This window comes from Dicentrarchus labrax, unplaced genomic scaffold (assembly GCF_905237075.1).
Source record: "Dicentrarchus labrax unplaced genomic scaffold, dlabrax2021, whole genome shotgun sequence".
NCBI classification, from domain to species: Eukaryota; Metazoa; Chordata; class Actinopteri; family Moronidae; genus Dicentrarchus; species Dicentrarchus labrax.
In genome coordinates, this window is record NW_026136710.1 from 17,510,080 (window position 1) to 17,533,474 (window position 23,395).

The 23,395-nt window shown below is 39.2% G+C and overlaps 1 protein-coding gene across 2 annotated transcripts in view; it reads left to right on the forward strand.

The window, feature by feature from the left end:
• phf24 (PHD finger protein 24) overlaps nt 1-19,859 on the forward strand; it is a 31,935-nt gene extending 12,076 nt beyond the window's left edge. Inside the window, exons 2-9 of one of the 2 annotated variants that reach the window (XM_051413379.1) lie at nt 1,370-1,797; nt 4,018-4,203; nt 10,015-10,093; nt 10,835-11,037; nt 11,985-12,151; nt 15,607-15,639; nt 16,928-17,005; nt 18,372-19,859. In XM_051413379.1, the coding sequence (XP_051269339.1) occupies nt 1,372-1,797; nt 4,018-4,203; nt 10,015-10,093; nt 10,835-11,037; nt 11,985-12,151; nt 15,607-15,639; nt 16,928-17,005; nt 18,372-18,468 (1,269 nt within the window). In that variant the 5' untranslated portion in view covers nt 1,370-1,371 and the 3' untranslated portion in view covers nt 18,469-19,859. The remainder of the gene's footprint in view (nt 1-1,369; nt 1,798-4,017; nt 4,204-10,014; nt 10,094-10,834; nt 11,038-11,984; nt 12,152-15,606; nt 15,640-16,927; nt 17,006-18,371) is intronic. The other variant, XM_051413380.1, reaches the window with a different exon arrangement.
• Nucleotides 19,860-23,395: the final 3,536 nt, after the last annotated feature.

A 23,395-nucleotide genomic window follows, 5' to 3' on the forward strand; every position in this document is an offset into this window, starting at 1 on the left:
AGCACAAACAACCCAGGTGCTGAGTCAACCGATGTATGTTGGGTTGATGAATTTTGACTCAGCGCATGAGTTGCACCAAATAACCCAGCGGTTGGGTAGATGAAATAACCCAGCTGTTTTTAGGGAGTATGAAGAGGAATGTTTGCATGTGAAAGCAACATAGACTGGCTTGCTCATGTTGTGTCAAACATCTGCCACTATTGCAGGGGCCCTCGGGTCTTATTTGGGATTTCAAATCTCTTACCAGGTGTATATGAAAATATGCAATCTGTTTTTTTTTTTCAGTGTGCTGTGAGACCTACTTTCTTAGTTTGCAACTTTTGTATTTGCCACTTGAATCATGCAAACAGAAACCTAATTTCAGTCAATATCTGCATCATCATGCGGATGGAACAACCACGGAAATGTGGGAACAGGAGCAGATGGGCGAGGTTTATGAGTAATAAGGAGTGTTCAGGGACATTGTTGCTGATAGAAAGAGATTCTGGAAATTAGAAAGGGGCTGAGATTTTCAGTGAGTACAGAAAGAGAAAGACAAACGATGTGCAAGCAGAGTAAATATTTTCATAGGTTGATGATCTCATATGTTTGACTGCAACTTGTCTTTCTCACCTTGTAGTTATTGTGCACCAGAGAATCCTTTAGTTAGTTTACCACCCTTGCTATGTACCTCTGTTCCTCTAACAGCTCTTCTTTCACAAGTTTTACCCATTCTTTAAACCACTGATGTGGTGTAGTACATATCCTTTTGATGAGAGGTACCAATAAAGAGCTTTCATGTATGTATCCACTGTATATGGCTGTGCATTTATTGACATATACTATAGGTGCATAAGTATTTGTCTTGAATACGAGGTAAGTTAAAGGCCCTGAAGACCCATTTTCTCAATCAGCTTATTACTATGGGGGACGTGGTCCCACATGAACACACAATTTCTGCCAGAGTTGGAACAGTTTTGGTTTTGTCATGTGAGAATTTCTTTGTTTTTATCTGAGCTCAATCAGAAATAGATGATGCCATATACTTCCATGCTCCAATTGTTGGAAGGAATCTTTGAATCACAATCTGATGACAGCTGGGTGCTTATTTGCTTATGATACCAGCACTGTCTCATAAAACCACAACCGCATAGTCCTGATGAAGAAGATTAGCTGACTTGTTGAGTTTATCTCTTAGAAAAAATATTCCCAGGGGTATTTTGTTCGCTCTAACTTTTACTATTGCTTATTTAGCCTTGAATATTTAGTATATTACAATGCTTAAGCCAAGTTTTCAGTGGGTTTGATCTTGGATAATAACTGTACGGTTTTAAGTGTAGCCTACTTGTGTAACTATACTCTGCTTCTTTCTCTCTCCATCTGTCTGTAGCCATGGGAGTGCTCATGTCAAAGAAACAGCAGGTGGAGAAGGTGCAGAAATGCAACGCTGTCGTCTCTGCCTTCCAGGCGGGCCTTAAGGAACGCCCTGCCCCGGCCAAACAGGCAGAAGGAGAAGTAGAGGAAGGTGAAGGCCCTGCTAAACCCTCAGCCAATCATGACAAGAAGAACACTGAGGAGGCGGAGCAAGAGGAAACAGACAACAGCGCGGGTCCGTCAACCTCCCAGCAGGGCTCAGCGGCAGCCAGGGATGACTGCAAGGTCAACCAGGAAGCGTGGTCAAGGTTACGGGACGGGAAAGGAGTAGAGCCTGAAGATCTTGACAAGAGCCATCAGCTCACGCCGCCAGCATTCGTGCGGCCCAAAAGGGAAGCCGATGATGACCAGTCTGTGGAGGTGGAGCTGGAAAAGAAAGAGCAGGTATTATAATGATGGTCTAAATAGAGCGGTGTCTAGTGATCTTAGTATGTGTCACCGAGAATTTATGGTGAGGGTGTTATTCGGGAATATATAAAAAAAAAAAAAACCTTCACTTTGACAAAACACACAGTATAAATCCCCAAGTCCTGGGATTAAAGAGATGCCTCTGAGATGTCAAAGAATCTCCATGGCAACAGCAGCCTGTTATCTCTTTTCCTCCCTCAAGTTAGGCATTATGATAAAGCAGTTCAGCCAGGCTGTAAAGGGACTCTTAAGCTTTATCTAAACACCCTTGTTGGAGGTGAGAAAGTATGAGTTTGAAGTAGTTTTCTGCAAGACTTTCATTTCCACACTTGCTGTGAGATGTGTTGTTGTTGTGCACGAGGACTCTTCACAGCACACATCTTGTGGGCGGGCTGCTTTGGTTGGCTCAGAGAGGTGACCATATTCAGGGCGACGCTGACTAACAGGGGATGGAGTTCATGGGAGCACTGACACCATCTGGTTTTCTATATTGCAAAGAGTAAACATTGCCTGGCAACTTGTTGTACTTCCAAAGCTGCACTTGAACAGGTACAGAAATAAAAGTGTCTACTTTGCACTAATAATAGATATTAACTTGGGAATTCTGAAAGGCTAAAACTGAATGGTATCTGCTGGTATCTATATCTATCTATATATGACACATTGAAAGTTCTGTATCTCCATTAGGAGAGAGAGATCTCGTCAAAATAAGTCATTGAAATATATATAAATATATCAAATATGGTGTACCTCAAGGGTCAATTTTGGGATTTTCTCCTCGTAGCCTGCTTCCTTCCCCACATCTATAGAAATGTTGTAGCTTTTCAGTTTTATGTCCATGACACATAGTTGTACATCAGTGGGTTGAGTTGTGTTGAAAGAAATTCCCGCCTTAACATTAAAACAAACAAAAATCTAAAATCCTTATCCTGTTTTATTCGGGTGGATTTTATTTTATCCTTGAATTTCTTCAGCCCATCTTAATATTTTTTTTTTAACCAGTGGATTCTATACTTTTTCTTTTGTCTTTTTGTTTTGAAATATATAATTTCTTGAACTTTAAAGGACCAGTGTGTGGGCTTTAGTGGCATCTAGTGGTGAGGTTGCAGGTTGCAACTTCGTTGTTTCACCCTCCCCTTTCAGGCACAAAGGAGAAAATATGGTGGCTGTGAAACAACATGTCTAGTGCCAGTGTTTGGTTTGTTCCTTCTTATCTTATTTTATATTATCCTGTCTTATATTATTTTCAGGTGATTATAATGGATTACAAACAGTTATTATATTCCATGTCTGCAAATATATGTTACACACTGGACACTGTTTGGTTGACTTCATGACCTTTCCTTTAGGACAAGAATTCATTCTCTCTATGCCCCACTAAGTTTAGTAGAGTAGAGTAAAGTCAGTATGCTGCGTGTCACATTCTATATACATTTAGTACTGTGTGGCATAATGCAAATTGAAGCCTGTATGGGCACTTGTTAGTTGTTAGTCTTGATTTTGAGATAAATTCCTACATCTTGGAAGCTGATGAATGACTTTCCCCACCAGTTATACTGTAGGTCCTGCTGAAAGCCTAGGTCTCATTTTGACTGTGACCATGGAGCAGGAATCTTGTTAATGTAAATACAGTCATCAGGTCACAAGAGGTGGGCCAGAACTATAAGATAAGCTGCAACTGAGGAAATTTGACAAGCTCTCAACCGTGATATGTCAACAACCCTGAAGCTGGTGCTGTGGCACTGAAATAGAAAAAAAACAACAACAAAAAAACAGCGAGGATGGAAACTGACAATGTCTTTGCGTGGTTAACCAGTCAAGCATTCTGCAGTCATTTCCCTGGCTTGACAGCTGAGTGTATCCTGGTTGTAAATGGAGTCTACAGGGAAACTGTATAAAGACCGACAATGAGGACATGTTAGACACAGGTATCAGTCTTCATGTGGTGGCAATGCTGTCTTAATTAATCTATGCAAGGCCATGAGCAAAAAATACAAATACATTACATTATACAATACATTATGCAATAGCCATCACATTACACTATCAAACTACACTCCTACCACTGATGGATTGATGTCTCGTCTTTCCTCCTGACCTGTCATTCAGAACTTTGATGGATAGTCCTCAAGTCTGTGTTTGAACCTAAAATCTTCATGTAAATGACACACTGACTGCTCTGTTTTTTTTCCTCAGCCACCGAGTGATGAGATGTGTGACGTGTGTGAGGTGTGGACGGCTGACGACCTGTACCCCTGCAGGATCTGCACTCGGGTGTTCCACGACGGCTGCCTGAGGGAGCTGGGCTACCTGCGTGCCGAGGCCCTGCAGGAGATGAGAGACACAGCCCACACTGTTACTGGCTGGAGCTGCTACTATTGTGTAAGTCTGCACAGCTCACTGGCACCATCACTAGATAGACAACAAATGTGCATGTTTCGTGAATGCAAATGCATTAATATGTACCAGAAAATACACCATGTAGGTTTCAGCGTTAATGTGTGTTCCACTGGCATGTGGATTATTTCAGCTGTGTTTTTCTCTTTTCTTGATTTGACCATTTTTTGTCACCATTTGATCCTGTTCCTCACTCAAGACAATGAGGGAACTACCTTGCTAGGAGCATTTAGACACAATGTGTATCCAAGATCAGCAGCAAACGTCATTCTACTTTACACTGTTACTTTGTATAAATAGCAGCATCGTGACTCAGAGTCTGCAGACATACGAATACTAAGGATGTTTATGGTGTCAACTAACTTTAAGAATACTCAGTTGGTCCTAAATCTACAAATTAAAAAAAAGGTAATTTTCATCATTTGGTACCTAGACCTAAATTCCAAAGAGGAAGAGGAAGAGGAAGAAGAATTTCATGAAAAAAAAGTGTTATTTTGGTCATTAGAAAAAGACAACGGTCTGATCAGTTTGATGAATATACTGTATCTAATTATGATTTTTCTGACAAATATGGCTTTAAATTAGGATGCTTTTCTATGAATTAAACTAGAGTGCAGTATCTGTGATCTACATGATATCAAACAAAATATGCTTTCAAGCGTATCCTGTGTCTACATGAATATAATCAAATCAAATAAAAATGCTAATTTGAATATTATTTACTAAATTCCTATGATATAGGCTAACAGATATAACATTGATCATGACATCCAAAAGTGGCTTTAGATTAATTAAATGCTAGTTTGCCAGTTACGGTAATAATGACAAACTGCTGTTAAATCACATCTGACAAGGTTTTGACATGTGACTGACGGCACCTTATGTTGACAGTGCTATAGCTGTTTGAGCTAACATTAGCTTCGCAGAGAGATTGTGCTGCAGTGCTGGAAGTCCAGAGTTTAAATAATTAATGCTGTGATATAATGTGGGTTTCACTGGGGGATTCCAACAACCCACTTTACCAGATGTGGGCCATTTACACTCCACAACTGCTGAACTACCTGCTGGCTACAGACAGAGCCCATTCCTTCTTCCTTTTGCAAACATCAAAAGTGATACAGAGAGGAGTTTCTTTTCCATCTTTTCTTTATCCAAGTGTAAAAACATGCAGAGAACACGTACAATTATACTGGCCATTAGCTGCCACTAGGCTTTTTTTCCACAGCGGACATTTTGACCTGTCATAGCAGGAAGAGCACAGGTGGAGCTAGTGTCACTAACGATGGCTCTGTGAGTTAGCAACATTAATTAGCTACGGCTCAGTGAGTTCGCCGGCGACGGTTGTCATAGTAACAAATCAACTGTTCTTTCCCTTGCTACAGCTTGTTAATGCACTATTATGTATAATTATAATTGAAGCTGCGGCTGTAGCAATGTTTACATTTACAAAACTTTCTAAGTGCAATTTACTTTTTAATGCATGAAAATTGTTGGAATATGGACCATCCCTGTTGTGACAGTCGACCGGCTGGCGGGCATACAGCGCTCTACAGTGTGCATCTTTCAAAGGGTTTTGGAAAGTCATGTATCTAGCCATGTTCTTCAGCACTGGTAAGATAAGGTTTAGCGTGGCATTTTAGCAAGTAATTACTGTTGAGTTGCTGCACATGTTCCATCTATGACAGCAGCTATTGTTCTGCACAACGATGCTTCACGTTTTTATTGGCAGACCACATCAGTTTAAATAAAGGGAGGAAACGTTCTGGAATTGTTTTTAGTGTTTTTTAAAACAATAAAACAATTGCTCAGCCTCTCATCAGAAATTCAAGGCCACTGCCAAAACCGATGACTCTCTGGTGATCACCACCCTGTTAGAGGCATGAAGCAATCTGTTTTAATTCAGGCATAAACAGCTGAAGAGTGCTTTTGCTGGATGACCCTTCAGAGTGGAGTAGCCCTGAGAAGCAAAATCACTTGCCAAAGTTGCGCTTAGAGGGGGATGTTTCCACACAGTCTGAGAGAGGACACTGAAAAGTCCTCTTTCTCTGGTGGACTACTTCAGTGTGTGAGGAATGGAGGTGAGGGAAAGAGAGAGAAGTGTTTTATTTCAATTGTGAATTCTAGTCTTCCTCATAGCTAAAGAAGCCAGCCTTTTTGTTAGCAAACGTCAGTTAGCTGTTACAAATCCCCCCCCCCGTCTGTCGCATCTGACATTTAATTTCACACAGGCACTGAAGACTGCTGCTGGCAGATGGACTGGGTTTCCTTGAAAGTGGATTTACAGTCAGCCTTCAAAGCAGAATGCTGCATGTATGGCTCAATGGCAGCCAATCAGACGCTGGAAGGGTTCAGGAACACAAATGACCCTCCTTTATAGCACCCACTTCTTTTTGATGCTTGTTGCTAGATCCTGGGGCCATGCTTCAGTCAAGGTTGAGGAGCCCCTGTTAAAGAGTGCATTTACAGCTGACATGCTGGATGTGTAAATGAAATGGAGAAAGCTACGCATTCATTTTGAGTCCTGTTTATCTCCGCCTTGATGAATATAAGACCAATATTCACTCTCGTTTTAGCTCTGGTTCGTCTCCACCAGCTCCTTAGAAAGAATTCTCACTCTTCAGCTGCAAAATGTTTCTAGAAAGCTACTAAACAGGCTTATCTGAGCTTTTTTCACCAAGAGCATCTGCTTCTGCTGCAGCTGGAAATGAGGTTAATGAGAGTGGAGTTTGCAAAACAGAGAGCTAAAAGTGACTAAAAGGCTCCACAGACACAAGGGAAACTGCAGGGTTGGATGCTAATTCTCTTATTTTATGACATAATCACACAGTCATTTGATTGATTGTTCTTGTAGACATATTGATTCTTGCTGCTTTGAAATCAATAAGAAGAATAAGAACAAGCATTTATTTTTCTTTAAACTTCCTGCTCTGGCATTGAGCCTAAATTTGGATTATTTAAAGCTGTTTGAACACAGAATCAGTGCTGTCATTTTTCTGAACAGGACAGTCTTTAATAACTATTTATGCAAGCTGCCAGAATAAGATTAGAATATGTTATGTTGCATTTTCTCCCCCAGGGGACTTTTTTGCCCTAGAGAACCTATTTTCCAGATGTTGTCATGAAATGTTGCATGAATGCCAAATCACTTTAAAGGTTGCTCATTTTCTGACATAACTATATAATTATAGCATCCATAGCCGACAGTTGCTATTACTAGAAGTAACGCTTATTGAGCATTGAGATGCACAGAAACAATGTCGGGCATAGAAACAAAGAATGCAGTTTCCTGATGACAGCATGATCTTTTTTTTGTTTTGTTCTTGCTGTTGATTCTCATCTCATTTTTTAGAATGACAGCCACATACAGTTAAATGTATATTTTATGAATTCCTGCAGGGATTTTAGTTTAATCAGGAGATTGATAACATGCAGAACACTGAGCATATCATGTCATTTTGAACATCAAATGGCTGAGGAAAATTATGTTTCTATTATTGGAAGTAATCTCAAATTTTCAGGGACAGGGGAAGCTGGACTGGAACTAAGGGCGGTGTCTCACAGCGATGTGCTGCGTTTCGAGCTTGATATTTGGTGTAACATACTGTATGTGAGAGATGGGAAACACATAGCTGTTATTATTATTAACATCATTTACCTATGAAACTCACAAGAGATTTAAAGGCATTTATGGTGCTACAGCTCTTTTTTACATGCTGAACTGGCTGTCCTTTCTCGAAATGTATCCATGTTGGGTTTTTCAATGGCTTTTGTGATTGCACAAAAACTGCAAAAATGCAGAGCAGCCACCAGAGGAGAAGTTTAAAAACAACGGGGAAGGAAGCATGGAGGCTTTTTCAGTGAGACACCAACGGTGTGTGTGTTCATAGCTGTCGCTCAGCTAAGGCACTTTAAACGTCCCACCCTGTTAAAATGATATATATCAAAATCTTAGCAAGGACACAGAGTCCCAGACGGCACACACTTTTTTTACGTGCTGCAGACAGGACGTGTCTGTTTTCCTGGTTCAGTGTTTCAGTTGTAGACTTCCTTGACCTTGGGATGGCCACTAGGGACAGATATGTGTAAATTAATCCTGGATGAGTGAGTGCACAAATTGAAGGAAAGAAAAATCATATGAATGAGTTATACGAGGGAGGTTCCTGTATCCGTCTTCAAATTATTAAGTTCAGCTTAACCACCCACTTGCAGCACCCAGATATTAGCAGGAACTTCAAGGCAGTATTCAAGGCAGTGCAATAATAAATAAATACATAGCTAAACATATAGTACGCACTGCTGATCTGTAAATGCTGCAGACAGTGGGGTTGCAAAGCATTGGCAGATACTGCGATCTTGATGACAGGTTGAAGATATGCAGGAGGACATCACACAGCTTGCTGGCACACGTGTTTAGCTCCCAGTGTCTGATATAATGAGGCCATGTGACCTTGTTTGTTAGCGAGTGAATCGAACTTAAAAGCTGGGGTTGGGGGTGTCCAGTAAGGGCCAGTGTGTGGGTGAGGGGAAGTTATGTTTGAGTAGTGTTTTAATAAGCTCCCTTGGACTTCTCATATTGTTTTTTTTAATTTTTGTTAATTATTACCATTCCTACTTACCTCATCTGTAGATATTTGGGAAATGCAGATTCAAGAAATGGTCAAGAAACAGTTGTAAGTCCGACTGAAAGTAAACACAAAACAAACATGGTCTTTGTGCTACTTTAGCATTTGTAATGATTGCTGTTTGACACTGACATATCTGCTTATTATCCGTTTCCCTGTTATTACATGTCCCTCTTTGATTTTGCAGTTATTTTCTGAGCTTGAGGGTCTTTTTTTTAATTTATTTTCGTAAGGGTTGGCGGTTGTGCATTTTCATTTAGATTTCATGATGTGAATTTTATGAAGCCCTGACAGATTGTATAACGGTGATTAAGGACTATGTAAACAAACTGGAATTGGTTTACCTCAATAATTCCAAAGGGATCATTAAATGTTCATCATGCCACTTATCTGATAAATAATGTACACATAATATACAAATATAAATATTCAAATCAGTGTCTCCTGTGATTTTCCTTGCTTGTAGATTTGCTGACATCTGCACCAGGCTTGGAAGAAAAATAATATATATATATATATATTACACACATCTTTACAGACATGACTTTAGTTTTCCATAATTCTTGATAAATGCCCAATTTAGCCACATAACATTTTGATATGCTTACATATATAATTGAAATCTCTGATTTGTGTACTTAAGCTGATGCTTACAGTTAATTAAAATTCTACCCTTTACCATTAAAGTAGGCTGGGTGTAAACTAGTTCCAGACAGAAGTGTTGGAAAAGAAAAGCATGATACTATGTGCATGTACTAACAAAACACATAAATATTTAGTTAAAGGTTTTTTCATAATATGAAAATGTGTGAAATATCAAGCCTCATAACACTCTGCAGTTAAATGATTAAATTGAAATTAGCTGAAAAGTATTTTTTTGTTGCTTTCTGGCTTTCTTTTACTTACAATACAATTATAAAGAGAGTGTGTGAGATAGACCAGAACATCATGTGAATCACCTGGGAAACAGAATAGTTGCTGAAATGGATTCACAATCCAGTACTTTGTATGCGTATGGCTAATTACAGGAGGCACATCGGGGACACATAATTAGAGCACACTCACTTATTAAACATCAAGTTATGTACTACTTGACTATAAAAGAAATTGTGTAAGCGTCACTTTTTTATTAAGTGTAACTCACTGCCCTCATCTCATCGGCCCTTTCCTGCAGGATAATCTGAATCTACTCCTAACAGAGGAAGAGATGTACAGCCTTATGGAGACCTTCAAGCAGTGCAAGATCATCCCAGGTGAGTCACTGAATCAAGGTTAGAAAATACATTTTGTTAAAGTGTGGCAGTATGAGGCGAGACAGTCAATTATTAAACATTTGGCAGTTAGGGAATTTGCTAATGTGTTTTTAGGTTCAGTGGGTCAGACCACCACTTTGGTCCAGCCTGAAATATCTGAACTGTGATGTGACTCTGACTGTGTGTGAACTTTGGTGAGTTTTCTTTTAGCACCATCATCAGATAAACACGTTGGTGTTTAGTGGTAAATAGTGAATATTAGCCTGGTAACATGCTACGGCCTGTGAAAAAAATCAGCATGTTAGAATCATCATTGTGAGCATGTTCGCATGCTGACGTTACCCGTTTTTGTTTTTTGTCAAAACTAGAGGCAGTTATAATAATGAGGGGAAAAAAAGACAGGATCCAGCAATAACTCCACTTTCTCCATATCTGCGTGACAATATGTCTCTTAATCAAGATAGATATCAGTGCGGTATCTTTTGCCTGCCCAACAATTTTACATGCATATGGCAATAAACTTAAACACACACCACAGATAGTTATAGTAAAAATTAACAGTTGTTACATTATTGGCCGTGACTCTTGTCTACTTCCAAATGTGCAGTATTATTCCATGAGGGCAATCAGTGGGAGGTGGTCTTGCCTTTGTAGAATGAGTCACCATAAGTTAATTATGTCTGCAAGACCTCTAGGTGACTAATTAGGTATGATGTGATGAATTGTTCTTTGCTGCTGTAGAATCATGCCTGGTGTCAGATGAACTGCTGCAGTACCGCCACTTTGCATCCAAGCAACAGTTTGATAAGGACCTGACTGATGAACAAGAGGAGGAAGTCCTAGCCCAGTTTGCAGCGCTGGATCCTGAGAAGAAGGGTCACATCGAATGGTTCGACTTCCTCTACTTTGAGTCTCTGGCAATGCTTAAGAAGTTTCGCACAGAGGTAAAGATTTAAGATGTGGAAACAAGATGAATATATTAAAATCATATTTATAAAACAGGTTATACATACCCTGATCTTGTTACAGCATCCTTTAATTAACAACATTTCCTTATTCCTTATGTTAATAGAAAACATAATTTGGTCGGCATTGGTTGTGCAAATGTTGCAAATTAGTTGTATATAAATGGAATTTCTAGGAGACAAGGATAGTTTTAAACACCAACCTCAGAATATCTGGTGCTAGGTAACATTCATTCAAGAACTTTGTGATATAAAGCAATGATCGGTAATTGCAGTGACCAATTCACATATGCATTGTGTTACTGATAAAAGGAAGATTTCTGAGCCTTACTTAAACTTGCTTGATATTGTTGTACTGTAACATAGTGCAAAACTGTAAATTGACCTTCACAAATTGAGAAAAGATATCTATTTAATCCTTGTTGGCTGAGTGTCTAGCAAAGGCATACCTTTCTCTTGTCTGCCAAAATACTCTAATCAGCCTAGTAGAGAATGCAGGGACATGGGTCATAGGATATATTATGCTGAGGTTAATTTAATATAAGGGCTCGGGGGCAAACGCTACAAAACATTTGGCTTGCACCTACTTGCCTGAATCACTCATTTTTATTGTCACTTGATCACCACACAGCAGTTAAGATATTGTGCTTTGTTTTTTGGCTTGGGAGATTAGATTTGCAATTTATGGACTGTGTTTGACTCTGGGGTAGCACGGGGTAAAGCAGTGCCTGCAGATTATGCCAGACAGTGCTAATGTGATTGAGAATGATTACGGCCAAAGAATTTGGCCCTAAAAATACCTTTTCCAGGCTCCTAAATTACAGCAATCAAAAGCATAAAATGGGAATGGAATTAATATGAGTAATTTAAAGGAGTAGATCCAATCCACCTAATCACAAACACTGTTTGACTTTTATTTTTCCTAGAACTCACTGGTGCGTCTGTTGACTGGTAAGGAGAGAGACAAAGCACGGTCAGTGTTCCTTGGTCTAGATCTGGATCAAGACGGTGTGATCACAAGAGCGGAATGCCGCCAGGCCCAGCAGTCCTGGTTCCACAAACTCAACAAAGACTCACAGTCTTGCAATGTGAGGTGAGCATGCCAAAGGAGAGTAAATCCAGTCAGTTCAATGCCCAACATAGTAAAATTCAAATCTGGAACATTAGTTTCAATACCTTGAGATAACACAGTATTCCATGTCTAGGATGAGATAAAATAAAGGCGCACGTCTGTGTAGAAGTCTGGTGGGAGTTTTGGGAGTTAGCAACTAATTTGTATGCAGCTCTAGCTGGCAGAGGGAAAAGGGTTTGGCTGCTTAGGGAATAGAGACAACGAGAAAGAAAATTTGAAGCAAGATGAGAATTTCCTTTCTCATTACATATGCTTCCCATGGTTAATATAATACACAGAAACAGTGTCCATTTTGTTGTGTTTCGTTTCTTTGCAGATGAAGCACCGCTTTACCTGCCCATTATATCAAATGATAAAATCAGTTGAGACAGTCTTTTCATCAGCAATGTTGACAAATTATACTGTAGCATGCTATGATCAGTCAGACCTAAGCTTAGATACAGTACATGACAACAGTTTGAATTCATTAAACTGCAACTTCCAGTCAGTTCTTCTTCACTTTAAGTGACCTACTGTCTCTTGCACACATTTCATATTTTCTGTGTTGGTGTAGCATGATAAGTGTATAGCATATAATTAAATAAACATTTCTTTCCACTATATCCAATAGAAATTGGAAGGACATAAACCAAAATTAGGCTTATGTAATTGCATCACATCACTTGGATGGATGCATCTGCTTATACATTAATTGCTGCATATACTTCCAAGAAACTACTACCAATAACAGTAATTAGACACACAAATAATTCATGTCATTATTTTGATGCCATTCTTCCTGCATTGGTTTTCATATATTTACCTTCTTTATCTTCTCTTTACGGAGCTTTATAGTGAGTTTCAGTTCCTTGTTTATCTGTCCAGCCCACAACTTCACTCTTTTGGTTCACTCTCACAGCTCTCATAGTGTTGTTTTCAGCTGCAGTAGGCAACTGTTTGCAGTAAAAACCAAAAAAAACCAAAACAGTATGCTCTTTAACTACTAGATTTGTATAAGTAACTACTTGCTTACAAGTTTGCCATATCAACTTAAACATTTTCACATGTTTCAACTGTCTCCAAGAGGACAGGTCTAAAGTTTCATTATCGTAAGATGGTATGTTAATGAATCTGCATGCCATTTGTTTTATTAATCCACACTGCCAAATTCACCCGTAAGGAGATAGGCTTTAAATTACAAGCTCAACTAATTAACTAAGTGTATTTCACCAATGCTTTATGACCTCCGATGAAAGTTGTAATGTGTACTGTGTATCAATGATGCATCTATTTAGTAGCTTTTCTAATTTCAGTAAATCTATCTACAGCTATATGAATGAATTATAATAAGGGATCTCAAAACCTCACAGTGTCTGCAGTGCTCAATTGCTACAGATGTTGAAGTTGCTGACAACAAACAGACATTTTGTTTTAGTATGCAAACCAGCAAAGCTTATGTTATCTTAAGAGAAGAGGAGAAAAATGAAAGTTAATACAAGCATACTTGTACTAATTCACCATTTTTGCATTTGCATCCATTTGCATTCCATCACACGTTGCTTTCAAGATAATGAAAGAGAACATAATATTCATAGATCAAATAAGTAGACAAAAAGAAGTATTCAAAAAGCTCCCCAAATGACACTTTCAGCATATATTATATATGACATGAACTCACAGAAGGTTCAACCCTGTTATCATTCAGTTTTTGCACCGGTGTGCATTCATGATTTAACACATCCTCTGGCCAGTTTGTCAAATCAGGTATCTGCTTTGACAGAAATTTCCCCGAGGTCAAGTAGCACAAAACCACCACATTCTGGAGCCTTTTGGAGATCTGGTCGCCTGCAACACTGACTTGGACATTTTTGTTTATCTCCCTGTCGTCATGTTGACACTGAAAATGTCTGACTTGCCAATGTGCACTGTAACCAGACTGGGGCATAACAATGTTGTTTCCCTGTCCTGCAGAGGAGCTTTGAGCTGAAATAGACTGCAGAAGAATCAAAGGCATTGTTTTTGACTGGTACACTGAACAGTATGCAATCAATGCTGACACTAGTGCAACGCTGATAATAGCAAAGGGAGCTGTGAATAGCAAGTGTTTCTGCTTATCTCAAGTTGAACATATTTAAATCATGTCTTTATCAAAACAAGAAAAAATCGAAAAAGATAATGCAGTCAGTCCTCCTGTCATATTAGAGGTACTAAAGTAATGTGTTTTATTCAATAATGTATTCTGTGCTGCTACTCACGTTGTTAGCAGGCACTTAGTTCCCCGCCAGTTTGATGCTGAGTATGACAGAATTCCTGCTATTAATAAATTGTCACGTATTAGATTGATGAAGCTGGTTGCTTTTGCCTGGAACTGTGTTCCAGTTGAACTGTGTTTTTTTGAAGACTCTTGAGGCAGGCTCAGTACTGAGCTGTTTGTGCTTTGTTTGGCTAAGATCAATTTAGGTTTGGCGCCTGAATGGCTACAGGGTATGGGCACAATAACTTGAACATATGTACAGTATAGGGCAATCCAATACAACAACCCTGCAACAAAACTACCTTTGTGAAGACTTTTCTTGATACTGAATCAAAGGACAGACACAATATGCGATACATTTGAGCCTTATAATGCAATCTGGTGCAACTCCACCACAAAGTACAGCCTCTAAAATGACCCTAGAGCTGAATCAATATGTCTTTGACAAGTCTTAACAAAAATCGAACAACATAACCTTCAAAAAAAGCAGTCTTTACTGGATTACATTGTACAGCTGTTGTTTCTATAGTGTTCATCCCCTGTAGTCTATACTTGATGATTAATATTATCAATATGGCAGAAAATGCAATAAGAAACCACTCTATAGTGCACAATACATAGCATATAAAAAAATCACTGCTTCTCAATCTGACCTCATCAGAGTAATAATGAAAAGACAATAAGCTCTGATTAACTCTGATGAGGTTACATTTCTTTTTACTCACTGTGTGTTTGTGCGACATTGTGTGTTTGTGTGTCAGTGGTTGAAAAAGTATTCAGATCCTCTACTTGTGTAAAAGTAGCAATGTTATTATATTATATTGTGCTGCATAACAAAGGAAAGTTTTGCATTAAGTAAAAGTACATATCAAGAGTCCTCATTATGATGAATGAATGCATTAGTATTTTTGGACCATTCTTACTGATAATCATTAATAATGCACGCTACTACAAATAAATGCAAATTATACCATATTTCCTTGTGAAGTAGAATTAAATGGAAAGTACAAGTAAGATTTGTACTGGATTAAATGTATTTTCCACCACTGGGGTGTTTGTATTGTCTGTGTTAGTATTGTATGCGTGTGCATGTGTTACTGCTTATAACCTTTTGTGCTGTCACATCTCCTGTGCTGTGCCATTCCATCCCTCTCACCTGTTCAACATGCGGCATTCCCCACAGACTCATGGGACTCTGCTCTCCTATGTATTGTGGGTGAGTGTGACTCAGCACTGCATGGCTTGTCTCCCTTTTCTTCACTTCAACACCCTTGAGCGCTAATCCTCAAGTATTCTCAGACAACTCCTTGATTTAGATTTCATTCGGAATTTAACCCTCTTAACTTCCATACTGGAAGACCTTCCGAACATCCAGCAATCAAAGATGCATGCATCCTTGAATGAAGCTTAATGAGAAGAATGTGAGCCCCTCATATGATTAGGTCTTGTTATACTGAGGCGTGGATAAGATTCAGGCTGGCCTCTAATTATAGGGATCAAAAGAAAGCCTTTTGTTCTCTTTAGGGGAGCTTCTCTTAAAAGCCTCACTTATCAATGCAAGAGGACACTCTGGACATAAAGGGTGTGAGTGTGCACCGTGCACATCAGGTCCACACATACTGTAACACTAAAAGGCAACCTCATTCATTCATGCTCAAAGCAAATATCAAATGAGTCAGAAAACTCTGCTCCCTTTGATCGCTGGATTATAGACATTACCAAGATACAGTGTGAGAGCGAAAAGGAGTTTTTGAAGCTACCGTCAGTCAGAAGGTTCACCAGGAGAGCTTCTGTCTGACTCTGAAAGGTTGACTACTTGTGACTCATGTAGGTGTATAAGGCAGTCATTTGGGTTTCTCGTGAGATGTGAAGTGACATTGTCTCACTCCATATCTTTATATAACCCTTTTTGATTTGATTTGAAACGGTTCTAGCATGAGCAGTGGTTTAAAAAAAGATCTAAAGGTCCACTCTGGGAACTCCGTCTGAGTTTAAGATTTTACAGACTTTATGTACTTTATTAGTGATGAAAGTCACAGTCATTGTAATCACCAATTACATGATTAAATTGAGATTGAAACAATGACTTCATCAAATACTTTTTGGACTTGGCCAATAGAAAAATCCTGTGGCTGCTCTGAAGTGCAGCTTTCAGAGTGGAACTGAACAAATTTACACTGACAGTGAAAGATAATGCAGAGATGTTTAGGTTAATCACGGCTGGCAGTCACCCCCTCCAACAGATGAAAGTAATCTGTGTGAAGGTATGAGTTATATATAACACTAGTGAGGCAACAGGTTGTGAAGAATAACATTAACATACCTCTTCTGTCCAATCCCTGCAGTCTGGAAATGAAAGCACTGTGTGGAGTCGCTGGTTGTTAATTCATTAATTTAGGGTGCATTTTCGTTTTTTTATTGGAATTGGAAATGTCTAGTCATTTTATTGACTACTGTGTGCTAACTTTTTCTGTCGGTTTTTTATTCTTTGTCCTTTGGTACAGTATAAGTCATGTCGGCCCCATATGCGAGAGCAGTCCAGCCAGCTCTGGCAGTGAAAGGAGCAAGTCTGATGAAAGCAGGTTTGTCTTCTCTTATATCTTTAGCGAGTGTGTTTGAGGTTTCTTTGCAGTAAATATGTGAAGCTCTCCTCTCCCAGGCTCTCACCTCAAGCTGACAGGCTTTACAGGCCTGCAGACTCAGTGAAATGTACATAAACGTTTTTGCGCTGTTAGAATAGGCCTAGACTTTTCCCACTGAACCAGCCTACATATGGCAGCTTCTGTGACCCTGCTGTGCAAAGAGATCGTATTAAAAGTATGTAATGGCAGCAACAGTGGGATTCATTTCTAGTAATGCAACCTAGAAAACTACACCGCGGACTGACCTCAAACTCACCTTCTGCCACCAGATAATAAAACACAAATCCTCTTTGACATATCATGACTTCTGAGACGTTTCGCCATGCCGCATTACAACATTTTGCAATAATTTAAGCTAATGCACCTTGAGGCAGAGGCTACAGGGAACCGCAATTACAAAGAGAGCCCCACAAGAGAGTCTTATTAGGTTGAATGCTAATTAGGAGAACATGCTTAGACAGAGGTCTGACAAACACTCTATTTTATAACTGAATTCTCAAAGCAGCAGGAGGCAAATTACAGCAGAGCAGAGGCCAGATACTTATTATAATGATATTACCAAATCATTTTTACTGCATGGTTGCTGTATTGTATTGGTAAGGGGTGTGTCCTATGTGGGATAATGCCTGTGCATCTTTATATTTAGTGTAATTATCATGAGCAACACCCAAAAATAAACATCAGAATACAATTTGTACGTGTGGTCAGGAAGTGGCTGGTCTTAATCTACATTCTCTGATTGTTAAAAATTCGATGAGAAGACCAAAGCAAACAACGTCTCTCAATACTCTCCAGCTTCCATACCTTGTTGAACGGCCCATTTTTTCCTAAGATGTAAACCTTTAAAAGTGGGTTACAGATATTTACCCTCATTTTTTTAAAAGGTCTGTGTGATGCCTTAAAACAGCTGGGCACTGTGGTTTTTCAGCAAATATTCCTGAAACATGAGTACAGAATGCAATTTTTTACACGGAAAAATACACATTTAGCGCACTATAGGGAGTATTTCAGGGACCAGGAGGTGTATGTAGGACTCAGTACCCATGCTCTTTGTAAGGAAAGAACATGCCAGTTAGTATAGCTATAGTGTAGCTGTATGTGTTCTTAATCATACATCGGACTTCAGCTACAGAGGCAATACTCATCATTAGATTCAGATGTGTTGACAGTAACAAAAATATAGAAACTATAGCAAACAATAGGTTTTCCACTATTTCTTTAGTGTTTCATGATTCATTTTCCATTAAAAATAATTGATTGCAAAAGACTGTTGGCTAATAAATAAATAAAAACCTTTATTCAACAGGCCAGTGACCTGGGCAGACTTTTTAAAGGAGAGCGGCATCTATATTATAGCTGCGCGGCCCAATAGTTCTGCCATGCACATCCGCCTGCCTCTATAGTCCAGGATCCTCCACTGCACCCCAGCAGAGAGAGGGAGAGAGAGATAGAGGGTGTACCCTATAGTCTACAGATGAGTGGAGGAAGACAGACGTGATGACACGATGACATGAGGAAGGCAACTGAGCGAACTGGATGAAGCACTGAGAGACAGCAGATCAAGCCATCGACAGGATCTCTCCTCCTCTGCATCACCTCAAACCCACAACACTGACAAACACACATGCTGACTGAGACACCGACGATGCAAGTGACAGCTGCTGTCACAGGTCCCAACTCCAAAACCTGACGGCTTCCAACAAATGCGAGATATAGGATGGGGAAGACAACCACCCACTCACTAGTCAGTCAGCCAGGGATATTTTTGAAACTTTGGAGTGTAGAGCTCATGCATACAATCAGACGCTTCTAGGATGCTCACACTTTGTATTAAATGACAAATACTCCAGCTACACAACACACCTCTCCATGCGGGTACATTAGTGTGACAGGCTGTTACTCTTTCAAGTATTCATTCCTCCGGGCCTCATCGTGTCCTAATAATAGTTCCATGCTACTGTAATGGGATTGTGTTATTCACCATCAAAATTGTTAATCACACTACACAGAGGCACATGCAAATTCATTATTGGTACTCTTTGACAAGTGGATATGCTTCTGGGAGGAGATTAACCCTGCCGCTGCCATTATCAGAACATATACCAAACAGGAATGAAAGCTATCCGCGTACATATTATATGAGAACTGCTATCCATACTAGTATAAATTATTATGCATTAAAACGCTGTATTTATTCCTGTATTCTCAGATATATCGTCTGTTTCCCCCATCCTCATCCAAGAATCTATGTTCCTCTTAAGTACTAACTGTGAAAAGGGATGTGTTAATGAACGTTAATGAAAGCTAACCCAGTAAGTGACATGTATATACTGCCATATAGTAAATTTTTTTCCTGTTGTGCTCAGAGCTGCACTTTGACAAGGTGGAAGCATCCGCCCTTCTGTTCTAGTGTCATTATTTGCACTGTGGGAATGAGATGTAGATGGACTGCTGTGTGACATAACCACTGTAAAATAATACTGAGAGACAATGGGAGATGTGGTGCAAACCTTCATCCTTTGCTAATTTGCAGAAGCACTGTTTAAGAATTGCTATGGAAAATGTGTGGAATTCTATAATGTTACAGGTTACACAACAGTTTAAATGCACATGAAACTGCCCATAGAATCACTGGAAACATGCTGTAACAAGTAGGATTTCATGTAGTCTGTATGCCATGTAATGAAGGGTTGATGCCAGGTCGTCTTAGTGATTAAAGTATGGTTATGACATGTATCTTGACTGTCTGAGGGATATGTCACAGTGCTGAAATAAATGCATGGCATTTACTGTCCTACTGTCTTTTCTCCAATTTTTGTTTAAGCATGAATACATAAATACATGAAAGCACATAAGACAGAATCAAAAAATGTTACCATAGAAATTGACTATACAGTTGAAACAAATAACATATATTATTGTATTTTCCCTATAGCAATATATGTCAAATTATGACAAATGTATGCAAAATATAAACATGTAAAAATTGATCAACAATCATGAATTAAAGGCCTAATTTACCACTTGTCAGCAGCATACACTTAAATACATAAGGTGGTCCATTTAGACTGTATTTGCTTCGATGCAAAAGTTTAAAATTCCGCCAGTTGTCAGCTCCCTCACTTTGTGGCTTGAGCAGAAACATGGTTGCTTCAAGTGTGATTGCTCAGATTATACATTCCACAGAGGGCAAAGGGCCATCCCTGAAAACCTTATCCATACCCTCTCAAACATACAGTACGAATGTCAAGAGGGTGGTAGCACAGGGACAGTCAGAAGTGGCAATAGTGTAGCAGATGGGAGCTGAGTGTCTGCTCAAGAGGACAGAACCCCGGTTCTCACAGCATCATGGCCACTGAACCTTTCACCTGCCTACAATTGAAATGAAAAGGATTGTCTCTCATACCACCAAGAGGTCACCTCCCCACTAAGGGGTTCGAGAGAGAAGGTTGGACAGAATCTGTGGTCTGAACAGTGTTTTGCCTCAGAGGCTTGTCAAGCTTTAAAAGATGAAACTGGTCAAAATGGAGAAGGTAAACCTCTGCTGCCCTGAAGCTTGTGCTACTTTTGTATCTGTCAGTAAAACAGAGTCCAGCTGTAGTACCTCCCCAGAGGTTGAACTGAAGGTCATACAGTAAGAACTGGAGGGAGAAAGACACACACAGCAGAAAGAGAGAAAAAGACACAGAGAGACAAAACAGGAAATGGAGATAACAGGATACAAAGAATGGAAGAGCGTGTGTGGGAGAGAAATCGTTTAGATGAGGATGTTATGTAATTGTTTCATAACAGATTCGATGATGATGTTCTTGACCGGGCTAATTGCTACATTAGATGCTGAGTCAAATGTGAAACTTGAGCTCTGAATTGGTGGAAGGTTGTCCCACCCAAATAGCCTCACAAATTACCAGGCTAATGAGAAAGATTGTTTTAAGCCCTGTAATGCAACCTACGTGTCAGTCGGGATATTCTGCTCATGATGAAGTCATCATGTCCCCAAATACAACTCTGGTACAATTTATAGGGTTGAAAGAAAAAGTTGAAAAGGGATGAAAATAAAGCAGGCTTGATTATTTGATTATAGGCCAGTGCTTTTTTAGATATGAAAGCAGCAAATAAAGCAGTCAAAGGCTTAAAAATGTTTTATTTTTATAACATAATTGACAATGGTAAAGGCTGAAGTAGGATGTATAAATAAATTAAAATGTACAATGTAAAGAAATGAACAAATCAGCCTGTGTGGTGAGACAATTTTAAACATTTACTGAAATAAATTATATTCTGGAATCAATTTCCATTTTTGTAAAACATTTTCTACATTGCACCTTTAAGCCCACTTGCTCTCCCTGCAATCCATTTGTAATGGTTTGCACATATGGTGTCGAATCTAAAAGGTACCTCTTAAATAAATAAAAAAAGGAATTTAACCTTGGACACAACACACTCTTCAGTTTTAACCTGTATTTACTGAGGATATTGATTTCATCAAGACAGCAGACAGCTCTTATATTTTGTACAACTGAAGTTTGGCACAGACATGTATTTGAGCTGCAGTGGTGTGTATGACTCAGTTGTGAGAGTTGTTCCAATCCATTTAAACTTCTAGTAGACCGTAGCAAATCTTGACAAGATGTAAGACCAATTGACCAATCAAGCTTTCAAGCAAGGTGTGTGAAAGAACTATACAAAATAAACACATTTTTGAAATCCCTGCTGTAAAATATATGCCACGTTTTCAGGATTTAAATGAAGGCCTTTCTGTTAAAGGACTGGGCTGGCAATATTTCTACATATAGTCAGCAAATCCCATTAAAAGATCAAAACCAACAACAATGATTCTACCAATACATACTGTCCATGTAGCCAAAGTATTAGCTTATTCCCCTGTGCCGTAGACCAGTGGATCCCAACCTCTTTCCTAAAGGTTATCATTGAATAAACTGACGACCACTGATTCTGTGACTTATTCTTTATGGACATTTCATTTTATATTGAATGCTCAATAGAGAAACTAATACAGTGAACGCAATAACTACAGGGTGTAAACCAAGCGATTTGGATACATTTTGAGCAAATTATTTCCTGTGAATATAGAATAAGAGAGTTGAGTTTTATTGATATTTTTGATCACTTTTTATACAATTCTCTGTATTATGTACTTTTTAAAATATTTATAATAATTATACATCCTTAATATGCTTCTTTTTTTGTGTTTTCTTCTCCCTGACACTTGGCCATTGTTCTATGAGCTCTTTGGTTGTTTTAACTTCTCTATTGCAGGTTTATTATTTAAGTTTAGATCTTAAATAATAAACTTTAAAAATAAGTTTTCTTTACAGAAATGAAAAAGTTAAGTGTGCATGTGCCACGCTTCCACCTGTCCTGGATCTGGTCAGGCCAATCACAAAAGGATTGTTTAATATGGGGGTAGGTTTCACACGATGATTGACAGAGGAGCGTCACCAATGCTGATTTGACAGTGTTGATCACGCCAGCGTAGATAAGGCCCCTTAGAAACCAAAAGTGAACTGAGAAGTCCCAGAATAACTTGCATTTGCGAATGATGATGTGGGCTATTGAACACGGACGCTGTAGTCTTAAATCAATTCCATGTACATAGTTTAATTAAAGCACTGAATGTGTAAAAATGCACCTCTTAAAGCAGTCCACAACACAAGCAAAATTAAGTGCTGTTTAAGGATATGATAAAAATCTATGGTGTCCAGAAATTTTAAGAATACTGAGCTTTTTTTTAAAATTTAAACTTTTTAAATGTGACCGGCTTTTTATGTCTTCAGCAGGAACCAATTAGCTTGGGGTCACAGGCAGAGTGAGGAAGTCAGAAAGCATGGAGAGATGAACTAACATCCAGCGTTGTTGGTTTTTGGTTTTCATGGGATTTGTTTCCAATGAGAAAAATACAGAATAAACCCAAACATAGGAAGACGATTCTACTCTAAACTGTTCAAATTTTTATTTTGGTTTGATAAAACAAGTTTCCATTCGGTGTTTCACAAAGGACCAAGTGCGAGAGTACAAGTGCGTTGCATGCACAGATGTGAGCCTGTGAGAGTGCCAAGGCAACAAGTGTGAGTCATCGCCCCCCATGTGTAATCCAGAGGAGCTCAGTATAAAGGTTATCTGGCTTGTCCTACAGAGAGCGTATCAGGGCCAGCTGCTGGCCGAAGTGCTGCGGTGCGCCTGGCTGCTGTTGTGTGATGGCTTCACTCAGCAGGGATGAGTAATGGTAAACAACAGTGGCACTGTGGTCACGGCTCTGGGGAAGTGGTGCCAGAGTGGAGGCACAGTAAAATGTCAGCACATCAGTCA